At 36.5% G+C, this 27,546-nt stretch overlaps 1 protein-coding gene across 1 annotated transcript in view; it reads right to left on the bottom strand.

Annotated features, from left to right (window-relative positions):
• LOC107597964 (disabled homolog 2-interacting protein-like) overlaps positions 1-27,546 on the bottom strand; it is a 159,481-nt gene that overhangs the window by 50,397 nt on the left and 81,538 nt on the right. Inside the window, exons 5-6 of the mRNA XM_016289180.1 lie at positions 12,378-12,490; positions 8,045-8,163 (exon numbers count right to left, since the gene is read on the bottom strand). Coding sequence (XP_016144666.1) covers positions 8,045-8,163; positions 12,378-12,490 — 232 coding nt within the window. The remainder of the gene's footprint in view (positions 1-8,044; positions 8,164-12,377; positions 12,491-27,546) is intronic.

Below are 27,546 nucleotides of genomic sequence, written 5' to 3'. Positions count from 1 at the left end.
TGCAAAGCAGAAAGGGAAGATAAATTAATGCGTAGTGTATTATATCTGTGCAACGGTTATTGAGCCTTTCTTTTAACAGTTTTAAAATTCAGTTACTGTGCACGTTAAAAACTATTTATAGTCTTTTCTACGCCCGTGTTTTGTTCTCACAGACACCCGGTAGCAAGTAACAAAACAACATTAAACTCCGGCAAGAAGATAAAGTACTTTTTGCAAAATCATAGACATGTATTTACAAATCAAGTATAATGGGAACACAGAATGATCTTGGAGAGAGCTTTACCAAACTGACTGTCGTAACTGAATGCGACCAGGTTTTAAAGGCTGAACGAATGACTGACAGCCACAGCGGAGAAAAGAGTTTGTGTGATCTTTAATGTAAGGACTTAAATATTCATATGTAGCTCACATTAAGCTATCGTATGGCTTCAGAAATAACAGAATAATTCACACAATCGAGAAATTTTTTTTTAAAAATTATCGGATTTGGATCGGCCCTCTCTGACCGATACAAGAAAAATGACAGTATCGGAGCCGATACCCGATATGAATATCGGATCGGCGCATCCCTAATTTTTGCATTTGGAGTTTTTTAACAAATCATTAGGGTAAATGATTCAATGACTTACTCAAATAGAGTGGGGGAACTATGACGTCAGAACCACAAAAAGAGTAATTCGCCGCGGGCTCCTTCAAGATTTTTCTATGGGGTTATATAATGAGGTTTTTCAATTTATGAGTAAAATAAAGCCTGTGGTAAACATAACTTGACGATACTTTTACGTTTTGTTGTACAATGTAAATTACACATCCATATTAATGTAAGGACTTAAATATTCATATGTAGCTCACATTAAGCTATCGTATGGCTTCAGAAGTAACAGAATAATTCACACAATCGAGAAAAAAATAAAAAAAAATTATCGGATTTGGATCGGCCCTCTCTGACCGATACCCGATCCAAGAAAAATGACAGTATCGGAGCCGATACCCGATATGAATATCGGATCGGCGCATCCATAATTTTTGCATTTGGAGTTTTTGAACAAATCATTAGGGTAAATGATTCAATGACTTACTCAAATAGAGTGGGGGAAACTATGACGTCAGAACCACAAAAAGAGTAATTCGCCGCGGGCTCCTTCAAGATTTTTCTATGGGGTTATATAATGTTTGTTCATTTTGGAAAATGTATCTTTTTAAGAAGTAACTAGATAAGAACGTTTGGGCTGTGAGTGTGTGCAGTTTACATTGTAGAATAAAACATAAAAGCTTTATTTTACGCATAAATTATTATAAATGAAGTCATAGCATAAATTAATAAATTAGTAAAATAAAGCCTGTGGTAAACATAACTTGACGATACTTTTACGTTTTGTTGTACAATGTAAATTACACATCCATACCAAAAGCACAAATTTTGAAGCAGTTATGTTCATTTTTAAAAGCGTATGTTTTTATTAAGTAACTAGATAAGAACGTTTGGGCTGTGAGTGTCTGCAGTTTACATTGTAGAATAAAACATAAAAGCTTTATTTTACGCATAAATTATTATAAATGAAGTCATAGCATAAATTAATAAATGAAGTCATAGTTCCCTCACGCTATAATTTCACTTGTGCCATTTCTGAATGAATCAATATTTTGAATTTGAACATTGGTTTGTTGGAGCGAATGACTCAATGATTCACTTACTGCCACCTACTGGCATAACACTGTAACCTACAGAAAAATCCCCACCAAACACAGACCGATATCTGAATCATGCAAACACAGACAAGCGAAGTGATACACAAAGTGAAAACTCCCAGTGCTGCTAGCCAATCACATTCAAGGAAAAGAACTAACTCGTGTAACCATTCAAGTGTTAAGAAGAATTGTTCACTCAAATAGCTACAATAAATAGTTATTATCATTTAATAATAACTATTTGTTGTAGCCATTTGAGTATGCTACTGTAAATCACTGTAACAACTCAAATTTATCTAGTGCATTATGAATGCATGAAAACAGGAGACAGTCTCAAAAACATCTTCAGTGATTTAAAACAGTATTATTGCCTGCACATTCAATAAAGCCAATTTTGTTTTGTCCAAGCAGACCCAACGGTCGTCTTTGAGGACTTATTAAAATCACTCATCACAAAACATACATATTGAGCTTGACAGTTTGATTAAAAGTGGCTCTAGTTCAATCTTCATACTTCAGTCTTTCCTTAGGAATTAGTTCCTTTTTTACCAAATGAAATTTACTGAGCAATAAAGCAATGCTGAGATTCCCCCCCTCGATATGACAGTTTCCTTGACAACATCGCCTCTTTCCTGCTCAAGAGGGAGAGAAACTAAGGATACGTGAGAGAACAATAAAATAAGCGTAGGAAAAACTGACTCAAATGTTCAAATGCTTTTAATTTAGATTTGACCCTGTAAAGTCATTAGAATCTATTAGCGCCATTTGAGAACATCAAATAAAAAGGAACTTTATTAAAGTCTGTTTGTGTCTATGACACGAGTTGTGCGACTGTGAATGTGTGTGCTTTAAGAGAAAAAAATGTTTTGCTCCAATTCTGTCCACATGTCTATTTGTGGCACTCTTTATTATTTAAACATATGCTAAGTTAAGTTATCATTGTAATTTTGGCTTTTAAAGTTAACATATCATGGAAAATAAGAAGAATACAAATAATTTTGTGTACTATATACGATAACTCTGACAACACAGTTCATTCCTTAGTCCATCCTCCACAAATAATTTCTGAAAACTAAACTGCAAACACACACTATTAAAAAAATCATTGTGGTTATGACATCACAACCATGAGCATATGATTATAATTACATATTATTGCCTCTTCGATATTCAACATTCTGCAGGTCAATAGGCAATCATAACAGATGTCATTTACACATAAAAAAATAAAATTGGTACTTAAATAAATAAATAAATGATTTCTAAGGTCAGACAGTGGGTAGAAAATCGTCATATAAAACTAAAGTAGACATAGCAGATTAATGGTCCCTCATAAAGGGGTCATATGACATTGCTAAAAAGAATTTTTTTGTGTGTATTTGGTGTAATGAAATGTGTTTATGCGGTTTAAGGTTAAAAAAACACATTATTTTCCACATACTGTACATTATTGTCGATTTTTACAAAGCTCATCGGTCTGAAAAGCGAGGTGTGCTCTGATTGGCCAGCTATCCAGTGCATTGTGATTGGCCGAATACCTCAAGCGTGTGACAGAAATGTTACGTCCCTTACCATATTGTGATGGCATGTCCCGGCCGGAACGACGAGACAAAAACATTAAAACCCATTATAAACGAGGCATTTGTTGCATCCAGTTGGGACATAATTACGGATTATAATAACTTATACTGTCTTTTTACATGTGGCGTTGCGTATCACGCTGCGTAAACATAAAACCATGTCTGCATTTGTGATCGGAGAAACGACAAACAACAAGCTCTACTCTACACTGCTCAAAACTCACGTTTGAATCATAAGTGGCAAATTCTTTAAATATAAAAAACTTACTTACAGGCTGTGAGTCAGAAGCGCCAGACTGTCCTTGCAAAGTTGGAATTGCCCAACTTTATAGAAACAAACAGGCATTGTAGGCTACTCTCTCAGGAAACAGTCCTTGTACTCCATAAAATGCGCTGCACACATCTGAATATTTGGGTTGAACTGTTCCGGAACAGTGTTGTAAATACAACTTAACCACTGATCTCTAGTTGTGTCCTCTTTTGGAAGGCCAAACAAACTAGTTTTGCTTTGTATGACCATTTGGGCAGCGTTATGCAAATCTTCCCACATCGTGACGTAGACATGTGGGGGCGTGTTAGAATGAGCCGTTTTACGTAGGGGGGGTTGATTCTTAACTTTTATAAAGAATATCTCTTTGGATTTGAGACTTTAGTCTTTGCAACTTTACAGATCTTCTTTATGCACCAAGAGCTTGTAACACTCCAAAGAGAAAGGAAAAATTTAAATCGCATCATATGACCCCTTTAAACAATCAACACTTAGTAGATACCCCCCAATAATGTCTATTTTTGATATTAATTTGATTTGTAATCCAGTTTACACACTAAGAACAATCCTTTTCTCCATCCACTGGAACAGAACAGCCTGGTTTATTGGTAAATGGTTCAACTTGTGGCAGGTATCATGTGTCCTAAGTCTCCTAAGTGCCATCTGTACCAATCGGACAAACAGCACAAACTAAATGTTTCATCGCATTATGGGTAAACATTATAAAGAAATAAAGAAAAGGTAAGCAAGAATTCAGAAATCAGTAAAACTAAACCTCCCCTACTGTACATACTGGCTTTCTACAAAAATGCTACAGAGAAAACTGTGTGCATGTCAATACTGCATATAATAAATGTCCATTTAGATGTAACTGCCTTTGTATACACATATCCCTTAATGTAAGTGCTTTCAAAAGAAGAGTCGATTTCTATTAACAGCTCTTGACTCTTTATAATAGAAGCAACAATCAGACTGTCTGGTAACGCAGGGTCATTTTCAGCCAAATGAATGTAATAATGCAGAGATACACACACAAACACTCAAGCACAGATCGTAAGCGGCACAAAAGTATGCTGCACTCACATCAGCCTGGGCATCGGGTACACAAACTCAACAAAAATCCATTTGGCCCCACAGAAGTCCAGAGTACTCATCCCCTATCTGTACAAGCACAGTCATCCATAGTCTGCTCCAGCCAAGCCATGCTGAAAGCACAGACAATTACTACACTTAATCCAATCAAATGAGATGCTTTTGGGATTAGCAGCATCCGCACATATAATCTAATTTGTGTAAAGAATGGATGAGCAGCTCAGGCCGTGGGTTTGGAGCAGCGGCTGCTGTTAATGCTGCTGATATAAGGTAAAACGAGGGTTGTGACTGACTGGGAATTATTAGGGTCTAAGCTAATGGCTAAAGCTAAACTGGTAAAACACTGCCAGCTAATGCCCAGATTAATGAGGGAATTGACGCTGAGCACAGATAAAGTACAAACTGGGGTTGATTGAGATCCACCAAAAAATCTCTCTCTATATATGTCTATATATCTTCTCTCTCTATAGTTTAATATGGTTAATCAGCTGGCTTGTTGGGCTGAGGTCAACCAGGTAAAATAAATGATGATTGCTTTAAAACTGAATGGAATCCAGCTTTCCCAACAATTTAATTTATTGATATACTAATAAATGTGATATTTGATCAAATAAAAGTGTAAATAATATCATGCAGAATGACTGTAATGCCCAGGGGTGCACATAAGTGGTCCGCAGGTCCGCATGCGTGACCAAAATAAGAAATGTGCTGTGTAAATGAGTTCAGAGCGTGCGTTTGCGTACCGACATAGGCTGTGTTTCCAAAAATCATCGTAAGCCAAAGTTCATCGTAGACCCATTGCCACCTATGGAGCTACGATCAATTTAGGTTTACAATGCTTTTGTATAATACTTACTTGCCGGCAACCCGCCAAAATAAAAGCCTGCTGATTTTAAGTTTGAAAATGAAAAATGAAAATAATTCAAATTGAAAATAATAATTAAGGTTCAAATTAAATTAATAATAATAATAAAAAAATATTAGCATTTTATTTTTAAGTTTACTATAAAATAATTGCATTAGTATTTAGTATTTAATACTCCCTTTTTATTTTAAAATAAAATAGTATTATTACACTTTATAATTTAGTTTATTATTTTATTTAAAAAAAATAAAAGTGTAATAATATTATCACTATTATTAATTTATTTTTTATAGTTATATTTGATGGGTCACACCATGTGCCGCCGTGTGAGGACCAAACCAAATCTCCAGGTTCTCATATGAGAACCAGACTGAAAAACGTATGTGCACCCCTGGCAATGCCACATGAATCTGTTTGTAGACATTGCTGGAATCCATAAGATTCAAAAGCACCAAATATAAATGTTTAATAGGAGCCAAGATAAATGTTCACTGGACAAGAGAATCCAAATGTTTCATTTTGAGTCCCGCTTGGAGAGTGTGCTTCACTGGCAGTCTATCATGACTGCTGTTTGCACTGGGAAAAAAAGCTATTAATTGTTTATTGGACAGTGGGCTTTCGATCGATGCATTCTTGTCCTGCCTGGAAGCCTGACTTCTCTATATGATTTACATTTAGTCCTACAGCAGACTCCCATCTCACAATACTTCAATTAATGCCCACTTTCAAGATTTAAACTAGAAAAGAAAATAGGAATAAACAGCTAGACCTGAAATTTGTCACGTCAGTCTATTTCTAGTACCACTACCAAACTGTTATTGTTCTGCAAATTGTGAGCATAACAGTAAGTGTATTACATTTATGGTAAAATAAAGTACAGCGAAAGTTTCCAAATCAGAAATTTGCATAGAAATGAGCAAAAACTCAAGAGCAGAGCACAGCTGCAGTCTGTTTAAAGTGAGGGATATTTATGGGATAAGGGAAAGAGAAGATGCATGAAGAAGCATCTCCGAGAAAGAGGCAGATGACAGATTGGACTGCAAAGCTCTGTCGGTTTTCACTGACAAGAGAGGCATGTCAAAAGTGACCTCAATAACCAGTCTGCCAAACAGACACACAAACTTTCAGGCCACACACACACACACACACGTCATTGTTCACTGTGCAGCAAATTATGCAGCACGGACATGAGGAAATGCAAAATCGCACATTTACATATGGTGCTATTCCATAGGAATTAGCACACAGAATGCAAACACATGCAAAAATATCTATACTAAGTCTCAACTGCCATATTCATTCAGCCACTCATACAGCAACATATCCATTCACATCCAGTAAAGTTTTAAAATAGGTCAGAACCAACTGCCAACTTTTTATTGTCTCCAATAACACATGGTTCCATGACTGTAACAACTGATCTCCAGTCAAGACAGTGACTGAAAGATTAAAGATGACATTTGAATGCTATTTTTAAGATCATTTAACTAGTTTAAAACAATAGTTCTCAACCAGGAAGCATTTCCAAGTGGGCTGCAAAAACGCTTAAAGGGGTCATATGATGCTGCTAAAAAGAACAGTATTTTGTGTATTTGGTGTAATGAAATGTGTTTATGTGGTTTAAGGTTAAAAAAACACATTATTTTCCACATACTGTACATTATTGTTTCTCCTCTATACCCCGCCTTTCTGAAACGCGTCGATTTTTACAAAGCTCATCGGTTTGAAAAAGCGAGGTGTGCTGTGATTGGCCAGCTATCCAGTGCGTTGTGATTGGCCGAATACCTCAAGCGTGAGACGGAAATGTTACGCCCCTTACCACATTGTGATGACGCCCTTCTTTATAAATAAAAGTTACGCCTTCTTTCTTTGTGTGGACATTTGGGCATCTTCCCACAGAGCGACGTAGATATGTGGGGGCGTGTTAGAACGAGCCGTTTTAGGTAGGCGTGGCTGACTCTTAACTTTTATAAAGAATATCTCTTTGGATTTGAGACTTTAGTCTTTGCAACTTTACAGATCTTCTTTATGCACCAAGAGCTTGTAACAGTCCAAAGAGAAAGGAAAAATTGAAATCGCATCATATGACCCCTTTAAAATGAGTAAAAATGAGTCACAAGTTAAAAGAAAAAAAATCAAGACATTTTAATTTGTTCTTTCAGCAAATGTAATTTTAAATTAAATTGTTAAAATATTATTTTTTCTAGTTCTCTCAGGCTCTAAAATATTTTATTTGGCATAAATTGGCAGTAAACTCATTAGTCATAAAAAATTGTTCAGCTTGTAAAACTAAAATGTTATTATTTATAAGTCTTTTATTGAATTACTTTAACATATTGTCACTCCTAGTTTCTGTAATATGCCTATATATTTGAAAACAAGCAGCTATGTCATTACAGAAAAAGCTTTCATTGCAGTCAAAAAGGTTGAGAACCACTGGTTTAAAACTATCCAAACACACAGATCCTCTATAGAGAAGGTTCTTCTAGATGACATTAGTGGTGTAGAAATGAAACACTTGGAATAAGATGGAAAATTGTTGTTGTTTACCTGTCGTTGTCCACTAGTCTGAAGCCTGGTAGGATGTGTCTGAAACTGCTGTTCCTGTCCAGTTTAGGCTGACTCTTAGTCCGCTTTATTGAGCCCTTTAACCTGCGACTCAAAAACCCCTAATGAGGAAATGACAGAGAATAGGACAGACATTATAATAATAACAGGCAGATTCATATTGATCTTTCACCACCATTTCATAAATTCACTCGTTAATTATCCCACATTATACACCTTATATTTTTCTGTGAAAGCACCTGTCACATTTTTGCAGCTCAAAACTCAACTTCCTTTAGGCACCAGTTATCATGGAGACAGCAGGTTGGCATCAAGGGCATGGAAAGGAAAGGGAGGCATAAAGTGAGAAAGAGTGAAAAAGAAAACAATTTTAAAGCGAGAACGTGAAGGATTGTAAGAAAAGAAAGAGTCAAGGACAAAAAGATTGTAGAGATAAAAAGCGAGAATGTGAGAAAGTGAGAAATGCAACGGAGAAAGAATGAGAAAAGGTGTGGAAAGAGTTTCTGGAGGAAAAGAGAGGTGAGGCAGCAGACATGAAGTTTCTGACAAGAAAGTGTTAGTAAACAAACAGAAAGCAGGCCGTTCCCCCCTACCGATTAACACATCTGCATATTCTACATAATTAAAGCACCCTACTGATTACTATTCACAATATATGCAAATGATTACACACAGACATCTCTTAATCACAGAGCAATCAGTCAGAGTATTGCAGCCTACCGTTCGCTAGAAAAGGAAATCAAATCAGAAGAGGACTGAGAAAGACAATGACAAGAAGACATCTGAATAATAAACAAGCTCCCCTGTCCAAACATTACATGAATTGCAAAAAATATTGATGCAGTAAGCTTCAAAGCTGGCTTTAAAGAAGGTTATGAGTTTGTAATTTCATGTTGCCAGGTTGTCAAGTGCTCTGAATACCGTAGAGTCGAAAGTAAACTGATAATCAGTTTGACTGGTATTTCCTAAATTAATTGATTTTCAGTTTATTAGTATTAGTTATAAATGACTAGAATAAATGGCAGTATTTTGGTGGCTCTATGAAGAACAGCAGTTTAGAGCCCTTTTTTTTTTTGACTTGGACATAATCTTACACTACCATTCAAAGTTTGGGCTCAGTAAGACTTTTTAATGTTTTACATGTACATAAAGAAGTATCTTATGCTCACCAAGGCTGCATTTATTTGATCAAAAATACAGCAAAAACCATAATACTGTAAAATATTGTTACAATTTACAATAACTGTTTTCTATGTTAATATGTTTAAACGTAATTTATTCCTGTAACAGCAAAGCTAAACTTTCAGCAGCCATCACTTCAGTTTTCAGTGTCACAGAATGCTTCACAGTCTGATTTGGTGCTCAACATTTCTTATTATTTTTAATGTTGAAAACGCTTGTGCATCCTTAACTTTTTTTTTTAGGATTCTTTGAAAAGAAAATCATTTATTTCAAATAGAAATCTTTTGTAACAATGTAAATGTCTTTACTGCCACTTTTGATCAATTTAATGCATCCTTGCTGAATAAAAGTATCCATTCAACTTAACAAGCAGCACATTATTGTATGTTCTTATGTTATGTTCTTATAATGCATATGTTGTGATAGCAAACATCAGATTAAAAATGTCTCTGTTGTCATTAACATTATTTAAAAACAAAAAAACAAACAAAAAAACGCTTCACAGACCATGTCAATCAAACAGAGCTCAACAGCAAGGAAGCACAATCATGTGGATCAAAACAATATTCTTTGTTAAACATTAAATTATGGTTTTAAATGAACCATACTGAAATCACAATTACTTTCCAGGAGAATGTCATATGATGACAGAAATGTGTTGATACAGGGAAAGAATGTGTGCATTCCTGCTAAACATTCTTCCCCTTTTCAGTATTTACAAAAACTGCTCTCTTGCTCTTTTATTGCAAAGAGCCATTCACACCAAGAACGATAACTATAACTACAAGGTTTAAATAATTGCTCTAATTCTATGAGAATAGTAAAGTCCACAACACAACAATAACGACACAGAGCAACAATATTGTTGCAATCACTTTCAGAACTTTTCTCCAGCTGATGAATGATAAAAACATTGATAGCCAATCAGAATCCACCTGACTTAATGAGCTTGAGCAATTAAAGCAGCAAATTAAATAACTGCAACACACTCTTATAACAAACAGAACATTATCGTCCTTGGTGTGGACGCCAATAAAGTTATTGTTATAGTTATCTTTCTTGGTGTAAACGGACCTTGGTGTAAACAATTTTTTGCACACAATATCACACGTACACATGCAGTGATAAATCAGATTGAATGAAAAATAATCGAATCGGTTATCAAAACAGTGTTCATTGCAGCCCTAGTAAATAATTCAGTCATGGTATGCAATGTCAAACAGTGTTAATAAGCAACTATCGAGCAGGTCTGTCAAACAGGTCATGGATGTTGGCAGTCAAAAGCCAGGGCCGGATCGTGGTCCCATGAGGCCCTTGGGCACACATATTTGCAGGACTCCGTCACCCTTAGTTCTACGTTAAACCACAAGGATGCTTTGACTAAAATTATGAAGCACATTTCACCTTTTCTTAATGTGAAAGCAGATGAGAAAGCCTGGGTTAGGTGCAAGCAGCAGAAATTAAATAAAGCCTATATATCAAAAACCTGCCAGGAGCAAATCAATGGAAAATGACCTGAAATATTTACCTAAAGCCATTTTTTAAAATAATAATAGCTTATTCATATGATTATATCTAAATAATACTGTATAACTTTAAATAGATTTCCCAATGCCTTGTCAGTTCAGTCAACTGCATATGTCAGGCATCCAGTAAAGTGTCAGATACAGTTTAACACAAAACAAACCTTAGGCTGAGTAACTAATCGATTAAAGAAAAAAAAAACACCAGAAAACTTTGCTGAAAACGGTGTGCTTGTGCTTTTCCCACACTCCATCTTAACCACACACACAGCACCGATTAATTCACAGAGTGGGTTTTCTACTGCATTCACAAAACAAAACTATTCATCCATCTTTCTTGACATGTGCATTAATTATATCACCATTTCTTTCATATAAGAATCTTCAAGGTCATTCAATACATCTGTCCATCTGGTATTGATGGTGTTATTCATGCACAGAGAATAAGAGTTCAGAAAGGAGGATAAAAGTAGGATAGAGAGGGAGAGGGGAGAAAAATTGCATGAGATCCTGATTCCGAAAGGTACAGTACCATTGCCTACCAGCGGGGGGTGCAGGGGGATTATCTTTACTTCCCTAATTGTCCATATAGACTGACCTAACAATCAAGCTATGTGGCATCTTCCATCATTCATCCAAAACAATGTCATCTAAGGCTTCCTTTGTGTGCATTGAACCTGTTCAAACATGTACAGCACTGAGAAGATTTGTGAAGGAACTTAAGTGTTCTCAGATCATGTTTTAACTTCGTAGGAGATATTTGCAAACTATGCACTAGGCTAGACAAGTAATTGGGCATGAATCTGCAGAAGCTCAGAGGTCAAGTGGCCCTCGAGTCACCTCAGAGATCTCATTTAAATGTAATTACACCTACATTCAGTAAATGCTAAGCAGCAAAAACACATAAAAAGCCCACATGCACTGCATTTTATACAGAGGGTGAAACTACTGAATACCACCTGCTGTTGACTGCTAATTATTTACTTCCGCAACTGGCACATAATGTGAGCTTCAATTTGAAACGATTGCTAACAGACTGCTTTTCAATCATGAGAAGTTTTTTCATCCCTTGCTAATAGAGCTCATGCTCATAAACATATCATTACAACTTCATACCAATTATAGTGAGCATTCGAACGTTGTTAAATCTTCCCTGATGCCCATCAATAAAACATTCTCTTCAAATGGAGCTTGTTCGGGATTCATTTGTATGTAATATCCTGATGTATAATCTAGCCTATAAATGTAGCTTTGATCCAGACTTCAACTTAATACTTAAAATATTAGGCTTGGTATGTGGTTTTGGGCTGGATCACCATCTTGAGTTTCAGCTGCTTGGTTATTAGGCTTAACATTATGTTGCACTGGATTTTTGCTTTTTAATTACTTAAAATATTAATAAAACACCACCACTGCTCACATTTATAGCCTCAAGTATGAAATTAGCATTTGACAAAATGACTTGCAAGCTAACGTTTATTAGTACTGCAGAATTTTAATACTAAAGATCTGAAGTAGTAGCAGCAATAAAGATAAGATACATATGGGCACAGTATGCATCACATCTGGATTCCAGACTGTGTTTGATCAGACACACATATAACACTCACTGTGACCCTGAAGGGTGTAGTAGTAGTGGCAGTGGGCTCCATTGTAGGTGGGGCTTTGTCAGGGGTGGAGCCTGGCATGCTACGTCTCCGCCCTGTTTTCTCAGGTGGAGAGTCTGTGAGACAAGAGAGACGGAGAAATTGATTTATTAACAAAATGACTGTTCCATATATAGAAGTTTCTGCACCGTTATATATATACAGTATATACACACAAACACACAGAGTATAGACATTTACAGACATTTTTTAAATTGTAAAACGCAACTGAAAAGATGTTTTTTAGAGATAGTTTTATAATAGCCAAGAATAAACCCACATGCACAAATCCCAGCATGTTGTCCAAGTGTGGATGTAGACTGTGAGACTCTCACAGCATGTAATCAAATAGGCAGATACCACATAAACAATCACCATGCCAACACATCCATTCAGTGACTGATCTTCCACTCATAATGTAAGAGTTGTATGTCATAAATGTAGGGATGCACCGAAATGAAAATTCTTGGCCGAAGCCGAACAAAATGAAACACTGGGCCGAATACCGAACACAGTTCTTTTGCATTTTTTCCCCCATTTTGCCATTTTTTTTCACCATTGCATAAATGAAAAAGCCAAAATGTGCTTTAAAAATGTTTACTTAACACTGAACATTTTTTTTTACATTCTAGCAGACATTATACCAATAAAACACAATTTAACTTCAAAATGTATAATTTAGTAAAATAATATTTTTTGGCCATTTTTGAGATCCCCTTCTTTTTTACTGTACAAATAAATGCAGCCTTGCTGAGCAGAGAAGACTTTTAAAACATTAGAAAATATTACAGATCCCAGTCTGAACACTATGTGTGAATGCTATAATAAATGTATTAATAGAGCTGTTGTAATTATTATTATCCTTATCATTGTCTTTTTTATTTTATTTTACAGAACAACAGTAACATTACAATAATAACATTTATTAATGTTGATGGAGTTCTTGCTTTTTTTTCCAGCTTTTATTTTGGCAGAAACCCGCCGGAAGACCTCAGTGCTTCTTTTTGTTGACAACAGTAGATTTATAAATGATTCTCATTATGAATTTGGGAAGATGTTTGTTGCACGTATCACATTGCCACATGCATGCCTTGTAAAAATTCATAAAAATGTTACTGAGCAACTGACGAATAACTCCATTTCAGTGCAGATTTTCCTCGCACTTTGGACTTTGAACCCTGGCGTCGCGAGCTCATGCTCAATTTATGCATGTATTAGAAAACATAACATTCAGCAGTTGAATTGTTTAAGGGCATTTCGCGATTTTAATCATCATACAGTAACCAGCAACAACCACCCCTTCCATTTCTCATCGAAGACATGTGATGCAGTACTAAACAGTCTCTCACTGTTGCTGCTTGTAATGATTTTTGCATCTTTCTCGGAAAGTTTAAATGCTTCCACATTGCCGACGTGTTTGTTGCATTAGCGTGCGCCTCTATTTGATCGTGTCATGTCATTGTTCGGTACAATTTATTTGGTCTTTCTCTTATTCAACACCGAAAGAGCTTTTGTTGCAATTTTCGGCCAAATTATTTTGGTTGCCAAACATTCGGTGCATCCCTACATAGATGTCCTAAATTATAGCCCATTCATAAAGTCATCAAATCTCTACCTCAATGTGCCCTCAGTATACAAAGCTCTTAAATCCTCCCACTGTTCCTCACTGCCCTTCAGAATTCACATGCTGGGAAAAAGTGAAGCCTGACTGACTGCCTCACTCAATCAGTATAGGTACATAGATCTAGAAACAGATTATGTTAAGTGCTCCGCTCTGATCTCACTATCACACACTGATCCCCTCCAAAACACTGCCTGAGCAAAATCTTCAGTCAGAACTCAATTGGGGGGGTGGGGGACAGGAGTATGAATTCTTTTCAAGCATCGTTTCACCCAATTTCCCAAATTTCAACCATCTGGTATGTTGTGTGGACTGGGAAATAACGTGGACATAAGCTTTCTTCAAGTGCAAGATTGTACTGTAAGTTTACATTTATATGGAAAGTATTCATTACATTATTTATTAGACCATTTGAAATAATTTTCAGCTTTTTTTGCAGTTCACTTACAGTACATATTAATAGTGTGATTGTAATACATTGTAATACATAAAATTGTGTACAATCATACTACTTTGTACAAATATTCCATGAAGAATTGAAGGCCCAAAACAAAGTATTACACAAAAGTCATTTAAATCACATTAGACGAACTTTAGCATGTGACACTGCAGGACAATTCAGGAAAACTGCACACTAATGTAAACAGAATTTTGAAATGAAAACAAAAAACTTTTCTAGAACAGCGGTCAATGAATCAATAAGTTTGCCTATATTATTATCTATGAAATAAAAAGTTGCTCTGTGTATTTTTGCCGTAAATAATTATAACTGAATAAAGTGGTAAAGTGTTACCAAAATCTCTATAGTGAGCAGTGCCCTGTTAGCTACTTGGTATTATTTCACAAAAAAACGAAACTAGGATGTTACACAGGAAAGCTGCAGCCGGATGTCTGGTTACCCTAGTATGCCTAAATACATATTCTCTCAGATCAAGATCGTTTTCAAAACAGATTATAAAATGCTAAACACAAAAATGAATGGCAAAGAAGCAGGTGGAAGTGCAGAGGTCTGATTATCCTGCTAAAAACCCTTTCAACAGCGGATTATTAAACTTCAATCAAGTCAACCGGTTTCCATCAAGCCCGGCGGTGATGTGTAATGAGAATTCAACAGTGAGGAGCCGTGTAGTTTGATCTGGGAGAGATGGCTTTCACTTTCTCTCAGTGTGTGAGTGTCTGCTTGTTAAAGATAGAAGATGTGAAGGAACGCAGCTGTGAGAGAGTGAGAGCGAGCGTCTGCTTGAACTGAAATCAAAAAAATTAAGTCCTTGTGGCTACTATGTGTGTGGTTCTAGATTAGCGTGGCGATCACTGTGGTTTCATTTAGTCCTGCTACAAGTGTCAACCACCTGTATGCTCAGGCAGAGAAAAATAAAAGAAAGATGCACAAATATACCAACAAACACACACAGGTCTTTATAAAGACAACATTTACTTATCTGTAATCTATAACATTGATTTATTTACCAACTACATGTCAGATGTTTTTGGTTTAGGACTGATTACACTGCATATGTGCATCAAACAGGGCTGCTAATTTTCATCATAAAAGATTGTTAAAGGTAAAATTAATTCATTAAACAATTACATTTCATTAAAAGTATTTGACAAAAATGACAAAAGGATTTTTTTTTAAATATACATTTAAAATATGCATTTTGGAATTTATAATATGATTATAATTCTTATTTATGTATTAATTTATTTGCTTGTTTGTTTCCCACAAAGTATTTGACAAAATATGGCACAAAATTATTTTTAAATATACATTTTAGAATTTAAAATATGATTATATTATTTTTTCACTATTTAAATAGAAATATTCTAAATTTAAATTGAATTAAACATTCTTTTTTATTTTGCCATGGTGCCATGTCGAGAAAATGAATTCATTAAACTTCATTAAAATTATTTGGCAAAAATATGACAAAAGGATTTTTTAAATATACATTTAAATACAAATTTTGAATTTATGATATGATTACAATGTTTGTTTATTTATTTATTTATATTACCATGAAGTATTTGACAAAACATGGCACAAATATTTTTAAATACACGTTTTAGAATTTAAAATATGATTATATTAATTTATTCCACTATTTAAATAGAAAATTTTTACCATGGTGCCATGTCAAGAAAAACTGTACCACGGTCATTTTCAGTGACATATTAGTCAAAAAAAAAAGGAATACATTTCTGCTTTATTGATGTACAAAGTTTTACTTTTACTTCAATAAAAAATAAAAGTCCTTCACCAGAGGTCGAGTTTTTCAGTCAGAGATGTCAAACAGCAATTTATTTCATTTATCCTTAGATGCCGATAAAAACGTGTTTGCTGTTGAATTTCTTTTGTTGTCTAAACTAAATTACAACCAGCGTCATGATGTAACCTCTGAAGAACAGTGCGATAAGGCAAGAAGATATGACCACACACACACACACACACACACACACACCAACACCTGCATAACTGTCTCTCTCATTGAGCTGAACATGTGTTTCCATTAGACCCGGCTGTCCTATCCGACACCATGATTGACAGGTACCTGCCCAGTGGTCATACAGGACAATCGCCTTGCTCTGCTGTTCCCATAGCAACCACATCTCAGACCTGCTGAGAATTCAGCCAGTCTTAGAATACTCTCTTACAGAAGCAAGACCAACTATCGACGCACACGGGTCAGAAAGCACACTTCCTGAGCTGAGGGCTGGGACACAATGTTTCCAGGTTTTCCTGTAGAGGACATTCCAGAGTGAGAGTGAAGTTACGGAACATGCCTCATGATCGAACACACATAATGCCACAAAACCTGACTCCATCAAGAACTGAAACACACCGTTACATGCCGACAAACTGGATTATTGTACTCATAATTGTAAAGTCCAAACCTTGGAAAATGTCCTCACAAATGTATTGACACGTGTAAACGAGTTATAAGATCCTTTCATGTGATCTTCACCATTTTAAATCATCATTTTATGTTCTCTCTCTCTTGAAAAATTATTTTTGATCAAAAATACAGTGAAACAAGTAATATTGTGAAATATAATACTATTTGGAATAACTAAATAATACATGTATGTATTATATATAATAATGTATATCTATTTTATAATGAAATAGTCACATTATAAATGTCTTTATTGCTTTGATGAATTTAATGTATCATTGCTAAATAAAAATATTAATTTCTATTAAAACAACAACAACAATTGCACTCATCCCAGACTTTTGAAAGGTAGTCTGTCCATGATTAGGAATTAGAAATAAGCAAACATAAGAACACTCACAGTTTGCTGTACTCGCTTTGCAGTAGCAACTTTATGTATAACATATAGTATGATTTTTGGTATTGTATGAAGCATAACTGTTATGTTTAATGTTTTCTTTAAAATAGACCATAATTTATTTGTCACATATATATATATTTTTTTCTTATTTATCTTCCTAATCAACTTATACAACAGTGGTCTTGGACAAAACACTGACACCTGTTGCAAAGGTTACTACATAGAATAATTGTGATTTGTTTGCTCTGCAACTGGAAAAGTCCAACAACAGTAGAATTACTGAGATGAGTGGCACATTATCATGTGATCTCAACATTGCAGCAAATATGAGGGGTGCCACTCTTATTTAAAAAACAACCATATGAATGGTTTTTGTATGCAAAGGGTGTGTGGTTCCTTTTTTTCTAATCAAACACTCTCTGCATCCACTCCTAAAGCTCACTGTGCTTGAATGACTTAACAGCCATGCAAAGAGTGCACACATACGCAAAAGAGATGCCCACCTGTCAGCTCTTTGAAAATGGTAGAGTAAAACATTATACTATGAGACAGTGCATCTGTCTGTCAGGAGGCCCATTTTCTTTTCTTTCTTTTTTTCTCTAAACATGTTGCAAATCTATGTTTAGTCAACCAACTTTTTCCAAAGAGTCCAGTGTGTGCATTATAACAATGCAGCATTAGCATACACAGACACGTGTATTTGATTTAATCTCTTCTGGTTAGTTGTATGTGTAATGACCATTCGTTATTTAAACAAGTCAACAGTAGTAGTGCATAATGAGTAAAAGAGTCAGAGATGAAGCAAGGCGGCACATTATGAGCTCGATCTGTTCTCTACAGGGGTCTGCGGTATGTCAGACTACTCATGATTGAAGCGAATCCAATTAACAAACCACTCACCACATGCTTTCTGCCCAAAACAACTTACAGAACACTAATAACAGGGCCAATCCATCTGGAGCAGAATCTGGTTTAGTGGCTTTGCTCAGTGCTGAATTGTGATCTCAGTATCCGCTCAGTTCCTGGATCATCACTACAACGTGAACTTGAAACCTTTATATTATTGGGCCAGACCTATTGAAATACCACTTCCACTAAGGTAAAAAGGAAAGGATACAACTGAAAGTACAAATCTTTGAAGCCAATAGTTACTAAAAGATCAACAAAAAGAGAAGTTGAACACAACTAATGCAAATTAGCTCTATTATTATTATTATTTTGGTCAGATGTCAATGTGAGTGAGAGACAGAGAGTGTGAATGTGAACATGTGATTTTCTGGATTTTTTTTTCTCATTTTGTCTCTCATAGTTGAGGTATACCTATGATGAAAATTACAGGCCTCTCTCATCTTTTTAAGTGGGAGAACTTGCACAATTGGTGGCTGACTAAATACTTTTTTCCCCCACTGTATGTGTGTGGGAAGCACAGCAAAAAGAATTAGCTGTTTTTGCACATAAGGCTGAAGAAAACTCAGACATTCCAAGACATAAAACACACACACACACACACGGAGACGCAACTATAGCAAATCACTGACACAACTATGAACTAGTTAAAAATATTTCACTGACTGACCGACTCTAGCACAACATTCAGCTGTCAGACCATTCTGACAAAGCTTTGTTTTTCCCTGCCTGTTTAATCACTGTTATCTCTGTTGTCCTTTCACCTCCCTCGTTCTTTTTATTTCCTGCCTTTCTTGTCTTCATCAAGCTCTTTTTCAGTTTTCTCACTCTCTTCCTTTGTCCGTTTTGACTTTCCAGACTGACCTAGATCTTCTGTTGTTAAGTTTACACTCTCTGGATTACACTATAGCTTGTAACTGTAAAACCCACACCCTATGAAAACGATAGACATTTTTATCAGATCACTCTTTGACATACTGTAACCGTGGCAAGTATTTTTTATTTTTTTTAAGTGGTATTTACCCTAGTTTCCTGTATAAATAGATGAGATGTGACGTTTAATGGAAACTCCAGCAGAATTCCGGCTCAAACCCATCAGCATTCTGTAAAGCAACTGTATTTCCTCACTTCTCGGCACAGAGTATGATGAACTCATCCGTGTTGAGGGTGCAGAAAGTGAATCATATCAGATTGTGTGTCCACATCACAAAACACATTTGATGTGCTACAACACCTGTCTCTGATTATAAATGCGTAAAGGTTTTATTTTTTATTTTTTTATGAAAAGTAGAGAGATTACAGGAAATGATGGGGTGAAGAGGTGGGAACAGGAAAATGCTGGAAGCTGGATTCTGGAGCTGGTAGTTGCCTATGAGAGCACTACAGCACAATGTATCAAATCACATGCACCAGTTGCTAAGCTACAGTTTTGTAGAGATGTGACAACAATTCTGAGATGACAAGAAACGATGGGGAGAAGAAATGGGAAAAGTATCCAAAAGTGTTGCAAGCCAGATTTAACCTCACATTGTTCACATTAGTACTATGGTGCAATGTATCAAATCACATGCACCAACTACTAAGCCAAGGTTGACAGAAATTATGATGAGAAGAGGTATGAATTGGACAGTAATGTGAGCTGTATTGAACCTCTTATTTCCCACATGAGCACCATGGCCCAATGTATCTAACTAAACCATAGCTCTTTAGAGAGCTATAAATATAGCAAAGACATGACAAGAAATGATGGGAAGAAAAAATGGAACTGGGATCAGAATGTGTTGCAAGCCAGATTCAAACTCATAGTGTCCACATGAGCACCAGAGTTCAATGCATCAAATCCCATGCACTAGCTACTAGTAAAAATGGGATTGGAAAGCTAGATTCAACCTCATGTTGCCCACATGGGGATAGCGCAATGCTTCAAATAGAAGTGGGTGATATATCAGTAGACACGATTAACTGGTAGAAATGTATCAACCAGTAGAGATTTTTGACTATCGTCTCTATCATGGTTACATACTCACGTGACATTGCTGTGCTACATGGTAATTTTAAGATGTTGAAATGCAATTAGCAGTGAAAGAGAACTAATTTCACTATATGCGCACTCTGTCTGAGAAACTGTTTCTGAGTGCTGTTAAGAGAGGCGCACGCACGTGAAGACAGTTCTCACAGAGTGCGGAGTATTGAACAGAGTTATTTTTGCCGCTTTATAGGCCTTGAACGATTAAATACACACAAAAATTCCCGTTTAATGCAAGTATCCTCGTAAACACAGTAATTTAGGCCAAAAAGCAGAGAAAGAAAACACGTGTGCAACAGTATATTTGATCCGGGAAGCTCTTAAAGTTATTCACGTTAATCAAATAACAAAAGAGAGAAAATCTCTCACTACTCTTGACTTTAATAAGAAGAAATATATATTTAATTTACACAGTGAAGAACATGCAGTGATTTTATACATTTGATTACTTTATACAATGTATGTAGCATTTCTTTTCTTTTTTATTTAGGCTAGTATTAGTTTTTTTGTGATATCGACACTGGTGACAAGAATTATGACATTTCTAAGGTATCAAACATTTTTATATCATAAAGACCTTATTTAAAGTAAAAATAACTATGTTGTGATATACGCTGCCGTGAAATAAAATTACTCGTATTGTGATATAAGTAGGGTAACCATACAGGCCATTTTTATGGGACATGTCCACGCCAGAATTTCTATATTGCCTGAAATAGCCAGGTTTTGGCTGTTTGCACTGTGCAGATCGATCATTGTATGACATTCGCGAGAGCTATGGAGAGCAGAGCAGACGGCTCCATATGCTTTCGAATCGCTCTCGCTGTATACTTTGGTGTCATACAATGATCGGTCTGTGCAGCGGTGCTTCAAGTCAAATGAACGAACAAACATTTTTGTTCTTTCTCTGTAGACCTCATCTTCTCATGTGCCACGATTGGTTGATTATGTACCTGCATGTTATTGGTCAAAGTACTTTGGGTGTTTTGGGCAATATAAAAATCCTGGCCAGGACGTGTCCTGTATAAATGGCACATATGGCCAACCTAGATTTAATATTTTGTTCAAAGTACTTTGGGTGTTTTAGGCAATATAAAAATCCTGGCCAGGACGTGTCCCGTATAAATGGCACATATGGCCACCCTAGATATAATATTTTGGTCATGTTGCCAACCCCTAACATCAAATAACATGCACCTACTAGGCCACAGCAGTAGATAGGAAATGTTGATTAGAGGAGGTGAGAATGGGCTCAAGAAGTGTTGTCTGCCCTGACTCCATTACACAATGTGTCACAGCTCCAACAAAGTGACACTCAGACCAATTTCCCAGTTTTAATCTTGGTCGTATCTAGAGTAAGAAATGGTGAAACTGGTCCATCATCAGCAGTACAACACATTCTCCACCATAATCTTCTGACATAGCATTCCTGTGAGATAATGCAGAGCAAACATTTGAAAACCACAGCTGCATGTAACTGTCAGTCACCGCTAAGCCCACTAATCACGTTCCCATGCGTTTACTAATCAGATATTAAAAACCATAGCATAGCAAAACGCATCGACTATGGGAAAAGCTGCTGTTGTACTGTTCCCAGAACAGGTTATTCCTTACACAGCTGTGTCAGTGTGTGTGTTTCACAGGTTGTCCGTTTAGCAGCTGATACAGTGGTGATGTAATGCTGTATTATCAAAAATGAACAGAGGGGAGGAAGGAAGGGAGAGCTAGACAGAGAACACTGCACAAACACACATGCAGCTGGCTGTGCTGGACGTAAATACACAGGCTACAATTTTCTCTCCAGTCCTATGCATGTTCTCAAACATGAGTTTAAACAAGGTAATTACAGTATGGGTGTTTATCCACGACATGTAAGGTGTGTGTGTGTAATTGGTTGTGTAATAGAGTTGAGCTCATGGAGGCGCCATTACCTCATGCTGGTGCAGTATTTGAATATTCAGATCCAAAGTGATGCTATCTTCTTTCATGCATGAACTGATAAGCTATCAGTCAGCAGAACCAAAACAAGCACCGCAGATAACAAAGCTCATAATTCTGTTCCCTGTACACTCAATTTGCATGATCCCACCGGTGACGTGCACCTTCACACAAGAATAATGAGTGTGTATGTTTTACTTTTTACTACTCACTCTTTGAAATACTGGTTACTTACTGGAGGACAAGATAAATAAGAAATAATAATAATAATAGTAACACTAACAGTGATGTTCCATGCACACATAGACATTAGGGTTGTGCCGATAGACGATAGTATCATGTATCAACGATAGCCAGAAATAACGCCTGTGGCTGATGCCCTTGATGATATCAAGACGATTATTACTATTATTATACATTTTTTTTTATTATTAGGCTAGTATTATCTAATTAATATTAGGGCTTATTTGTCCCATCATATTTCTTTTTACGCGTTTTTACAGTGTTGCGCGTTATAACCAATCACACGTGATTCTGTTGAGTTTATGAAGGCACTGGCCAATTAGAGGCGTTCAGATGAGTTTTGTTGTCAGTGTGAGCGCTTGCTGACTGAATTCTGCTCTCGTGCGAATTCTCTCAGGATAAACAACAAAGTGCAGATGTATGTGCAATGTAAGTATAAGAGATTGTTTCAATGATTACTACGGGAGTGATTTTTAAAAATGCATAAAATTCGCACTAGACGGACATGAGTGATGTTCTTTGATAATGTAAATGTTATTTGCTTGTTTTCTATAGCTGCTGAATAACTGAGGAGATGTAAGCATTATAATTAGTAGCTTACAATGTTTTTATTAAATTGTGATCATGTTAAAGGGATAGTTCACCCAAAATGAAAATTCTGTCATTAATTACTCACCTTCATGTCGTTTCAAACCTGCAAGACCTTCTTTCATCTTTGGAACACAAATTAAGACTTGTTTGATGAATTCCGAGAGCTCTCTGACCCTCCCATAGACAGCAATGTAATTAACACGATCATGGCTCAGAAACGTAGTAAGGACATCGTTAAAATAATCCATGTGACATCAGTGGTTCAACCGTAATTTTACGAAGCTACGAGAACACTTTTTGTGCGCAAAGAAAACAAAAATAACTACTTTATTCAACAATTCATCTCCTCCGCATCACCCTGGTGCAATTTTGGAGAGTATCAAATACATAAATAACGTATGCAAGGTATGTGTGCGGAATACGTTGTTTACGTTCAGATCAAAGCGTAAACAACGTAAACAGTGTACGGTGCTGCTGACACAGAACAGCATACGTTGTTTACATATGTGATACTCCCCAAAATGGCGCTATAGGGTGATGCGGAGGAGAAGAATTGTCGAATAAACGGTTATACCACTGATGTCACATCGATTATTTTAATGACGTCCTTACTACATTTCTGGACCTTGATCGTGTTAGGATCTTTGCTGCCTATGGGAGGGTCAGAGAGCTCTCGGAATTCATCAAAAATATCTTAATTTGTGTTCTGAAGATGAACGAAGGTCTTACATGTTTGGAATGACAAGAGGGTGAGTAATTAATGACAATTTTCATTTTTGGGTGAACTATCCCTTTAAATTCAAATTTAGGCATATTAAAAATATGACATCCATACGCTACTTGACTAAAAAGACATGTTTAGTTAATAGATTATACTAACATTAGGCTGCTTCTAGCCGTACCATGAAGATCTCACAAGCTGACGATAGGATGGTATGACAATGGAGCATATCACCCAACCCTAATAGACATTGCAATATTATCCCTACTTAACATGAATAAGTGCAGAACTGTAAACAAGAACTGATCTTTTAACATACAGCTTGACAGGTAAGTAGATCCACACCCACAAAACATGCAAAATCTTCTACGACAATCATCCCACTGGAAAACTTCCTGATTCTCTTGCTGTCAAACAAAAATCTTGATAAAGTAAAACCCTCATGTTACTGAACAGAAAATATCATTATCATTCAAGCAAATAAACAAACATACTGAGTTCAAGACATCTATCCTGAATGTTAGAACCTCTCTTAAGTCACTGCTTCTGTTTTCTCAAACCTTTTACTCAAACTCAAAAGTTTACCACAGTGATGTCACCTTGAGCCTGCTAAGTCCCCAAAACAGCTGTGCCATTACAAAGCCCCATCGCAAAGCACCTCATCTACTACATGAATTGATTCTCTCAGTGACTGAATTAAGTTTGAATGACTCAGGGATCTCAATCGACCCCCTGTGTAATGAGCCTAGATAGCCATAACCTGGATGAGAGTTTAAAGAAGCCATTCTTAGCCATCACATCTGAAATTACTCAGTGTGTGTGTGTGTGTGTGTGTGTGTGTGTGTGAGAGAGAAAGAAAGAGAGAGAGCAGAAGCTTGTTGGGCCATACTGAAGAACTGGAGTTCCTGCTTGACTGGTTTGGAAAATTGTGTGAGTAAGAGCGCGTTTGGTGTGTCAGGTTCAATACTTGTGGCTGGTCACCTGTCTTGTTGTTAAGCCATAAAGTTACAGCTGATAATAACCACTTCAACACAAACAGGTGCTCACTCCACCCGCTTGCGTGAGGGCTCGTTAACTAACTTTACGGCTTCTGTGGTTTTATCCGATGATACTTAGGTGTTACAAATAACACTAAACTGACAAAGTGGCTAAGTTTCTTATACAGGGAACTTAAAGGGGTCATATGATGCGATTCCAATTTTTCCTTTCTCTTTGGAGTGTTACAAGCTCTTGGTGCATAAAAAAGATCTGTAAAGTTGCAAAGACTAAAGTCTCAAATCCAAAGAGATATTCTTTATAAAAGTTAAGAGTCAGCCACGCCTACCTAAAACGGCTCGTTCTAACACGCCCCCACATATCTACGTCACTATCTGGGAAGAGTTGCATAACGCCATCCAAATGTTCACGCAAAGAAAGAAGGCGTAACTTTTATTCTCACTGTAGCATTGTTGCTGCCGCCATGTTGTGAAGGCGCTGTGTGCTTCGTTGTGAAAGTGAAACTACTTTGTTTGGTCTTCCAAAAGAGTTTCCGTTTCGTCATGCCTGGAGCTGATCTGTGCTGGTCGCTGAGGAAATACTTCAACTTCGCGCTGTCGATCGCCAGATCGGCTTTCACTGTGGACGAAGCGGAGTCCAGCCCGGGGTCATCACATGTGGTTGCCGCAGGCATTACAATATGGTATGAGACGTAACATTTCCGTCACACGCTTGAGGAATTCGGCCAATCACAAGGCACTGGATAGCTGGCCAGTCAGAGCACACCTCGCTTTTTCAGACCGATGAGCTTTGTAAAAATCGACACGTTTCAGAAAGGCGGGGCATAGAGGAGAAACAATAATGTATAGTATGTGGAAAATAATGTGTTTTTTTTTACCTTAAACCGCATAAACACATTTCATTACACCAAATACACAAAATAATGTTCTTTTTAGCAACATCATATGACCCCTTTAACCAATTACTCAAGATCAGATAGAAACAAACATATATTCAGAAATGATATGTAAAAATAAAACATTTAGCATTAAATACATGCTTTTGTACTGAATGTCAAAACAGCCACAGGCCACAGACATGAGGCCACATTGATCGCTCCATGTTGATGTTGCTTTATACAATATTTCTATGAAACAGAAGTTAACACTTTACTTCACATCTCAGTACTATGTCTTCATTATGAATAAATACATTTGTCAAATTTGATATTATATTAAAACAAAAGAAAATACTTCCAAAGTCCAAGAATCAGTCTTTCAGCATTGCCAAGAAACATAGAGTAGTGGCACTTAGTTACTGCATGAATTAGTTGTTTTTGAATGAATTGGCTGAGTGAATGTGTCAATTACTTTTTAATGATACACAAAAACAGTCACCTACTTCCACCAACAATATAATCTCCAAAAAAAGTCCCACTACTAAAGCACAGACTCACACTTCGACAACTGACAAACTGTGATTAGACAACAATATCTGAGCATCATTCACATTTTTTCCTCATTAACACACACAATATTCGAACAGAAACACATTAATAGCAACTCTGGTTCATGGTTAAAAAGGAAGTGTTTGCATACAGTTTTTGAGATCTAAAAAATTGTGCAAATTAAAGTGAGTTATATTTCTTTTTTTGAATGAATTGGCTGAGTGAATGTGTCAATTACTTTTTAATGATACACAAAAACAGTCACCTACTTCCACCAACAATATAATCTCCAAAAAAAGTCCCACTACTAAAGCACAGACTCACACTTCGACAACTGACAAACTGTGATTAGACAACAATATCTGAGCATCATTCACATTTTTTCCTCATTAACACACACAATATTCGAACAGAAACACATTAATAGCAACTCTGGTTCATGGTTAAAAAGGAAGTGTTTGCATACAGTTTTTGAGATTTTGAGAGTTCATTCATTCAATGATGTTCTTATTCAGAATTAAAATAAAGTTTAAAAGGCTTTTCTAAAAAATGAAGTACTCAGAAGAGTGCTGTCATAAACAATGTGGTAATAACCGTGTTTATGGCAGTTGCACTCTAAAAGACGGGCTGTTATGATGTTTTACTACTGTGGCAACAACAGAAATCTCACACACAAACTTAACATACTGCAGGTAAGTGTGACAAATGTAACTGTTATGGGAAATATTAATATATACTGCACCATTAACAACACGTAAAAGTATTTTAAAAGGTCGGAGGGAATATTTCAGAAACAATGTAGTAAAGTTAGAACAAGATGTTTACCCCTATTGTTCGTGGCTCTGCTTCTACTCCTGGAGCGGCTGCGCTGTCTCTGTAGCCTCGTTCGACCCAGGAGTCTGTAGTAATATCCTGGTCTCCCAGAACCTTTCCGTGTAACACCTGACATAGCTCCTAGCACGCTGCTGTCACACACACGCCTCTCATACACACGCTCAGTCAACAAAACTTTAAAGATCCCTTCTGTGCATAAACTCCACAGTTGTGAAGTGACATCCAAAGTATCAGAGGAAATCCATTCCAGCACTCAAGTCTGGGAAAAGTCCAACAGTAGGAGGGAAAGTTTGCTCTCTCTCTCTCTCTGTTGCTTGATTTCTCCCTGAGAGGGGAAAAGCTCAAAAGGCTCTTCAGTGCCACATGCTCTCTCTCTCTCTCTCTCTCTCTCTAACACACACTTTGTCTCTAAGTAGTGGGAAGGCAGAGGTATGCCATTGAAGACCAAGAGAGAGAGAGCCAGAAGACAAAGTTTGTACGAAGAGTTTGTGTGAAAACCAGGGCTGGATCAGGAGAAGGTGGAACATAAGAACTTGT

Source organism: Sinocyclocheilus grahami, unplaced genomic scaffold (assembly GCF_001515645.1).
Source record: "Sinocyclocheilus grahami isolate Dianchi unplaced genomic scaffold, SAMN03320097.WGS_v1.1 scaffold12.1, whole genome shotgun sequence".
Lineage (NCBI taxonomy): Eukaryota > Metazoa > Chordata > Actinopteri > Cypriniformes > Cyprinidae > Sinocyclocheilus > Sinocyclocheilus grahami.
Note: the sequence above shows the minus strand (reverse complement) of the source record. Positions and strands in the feature narration are given on the sequence as shown.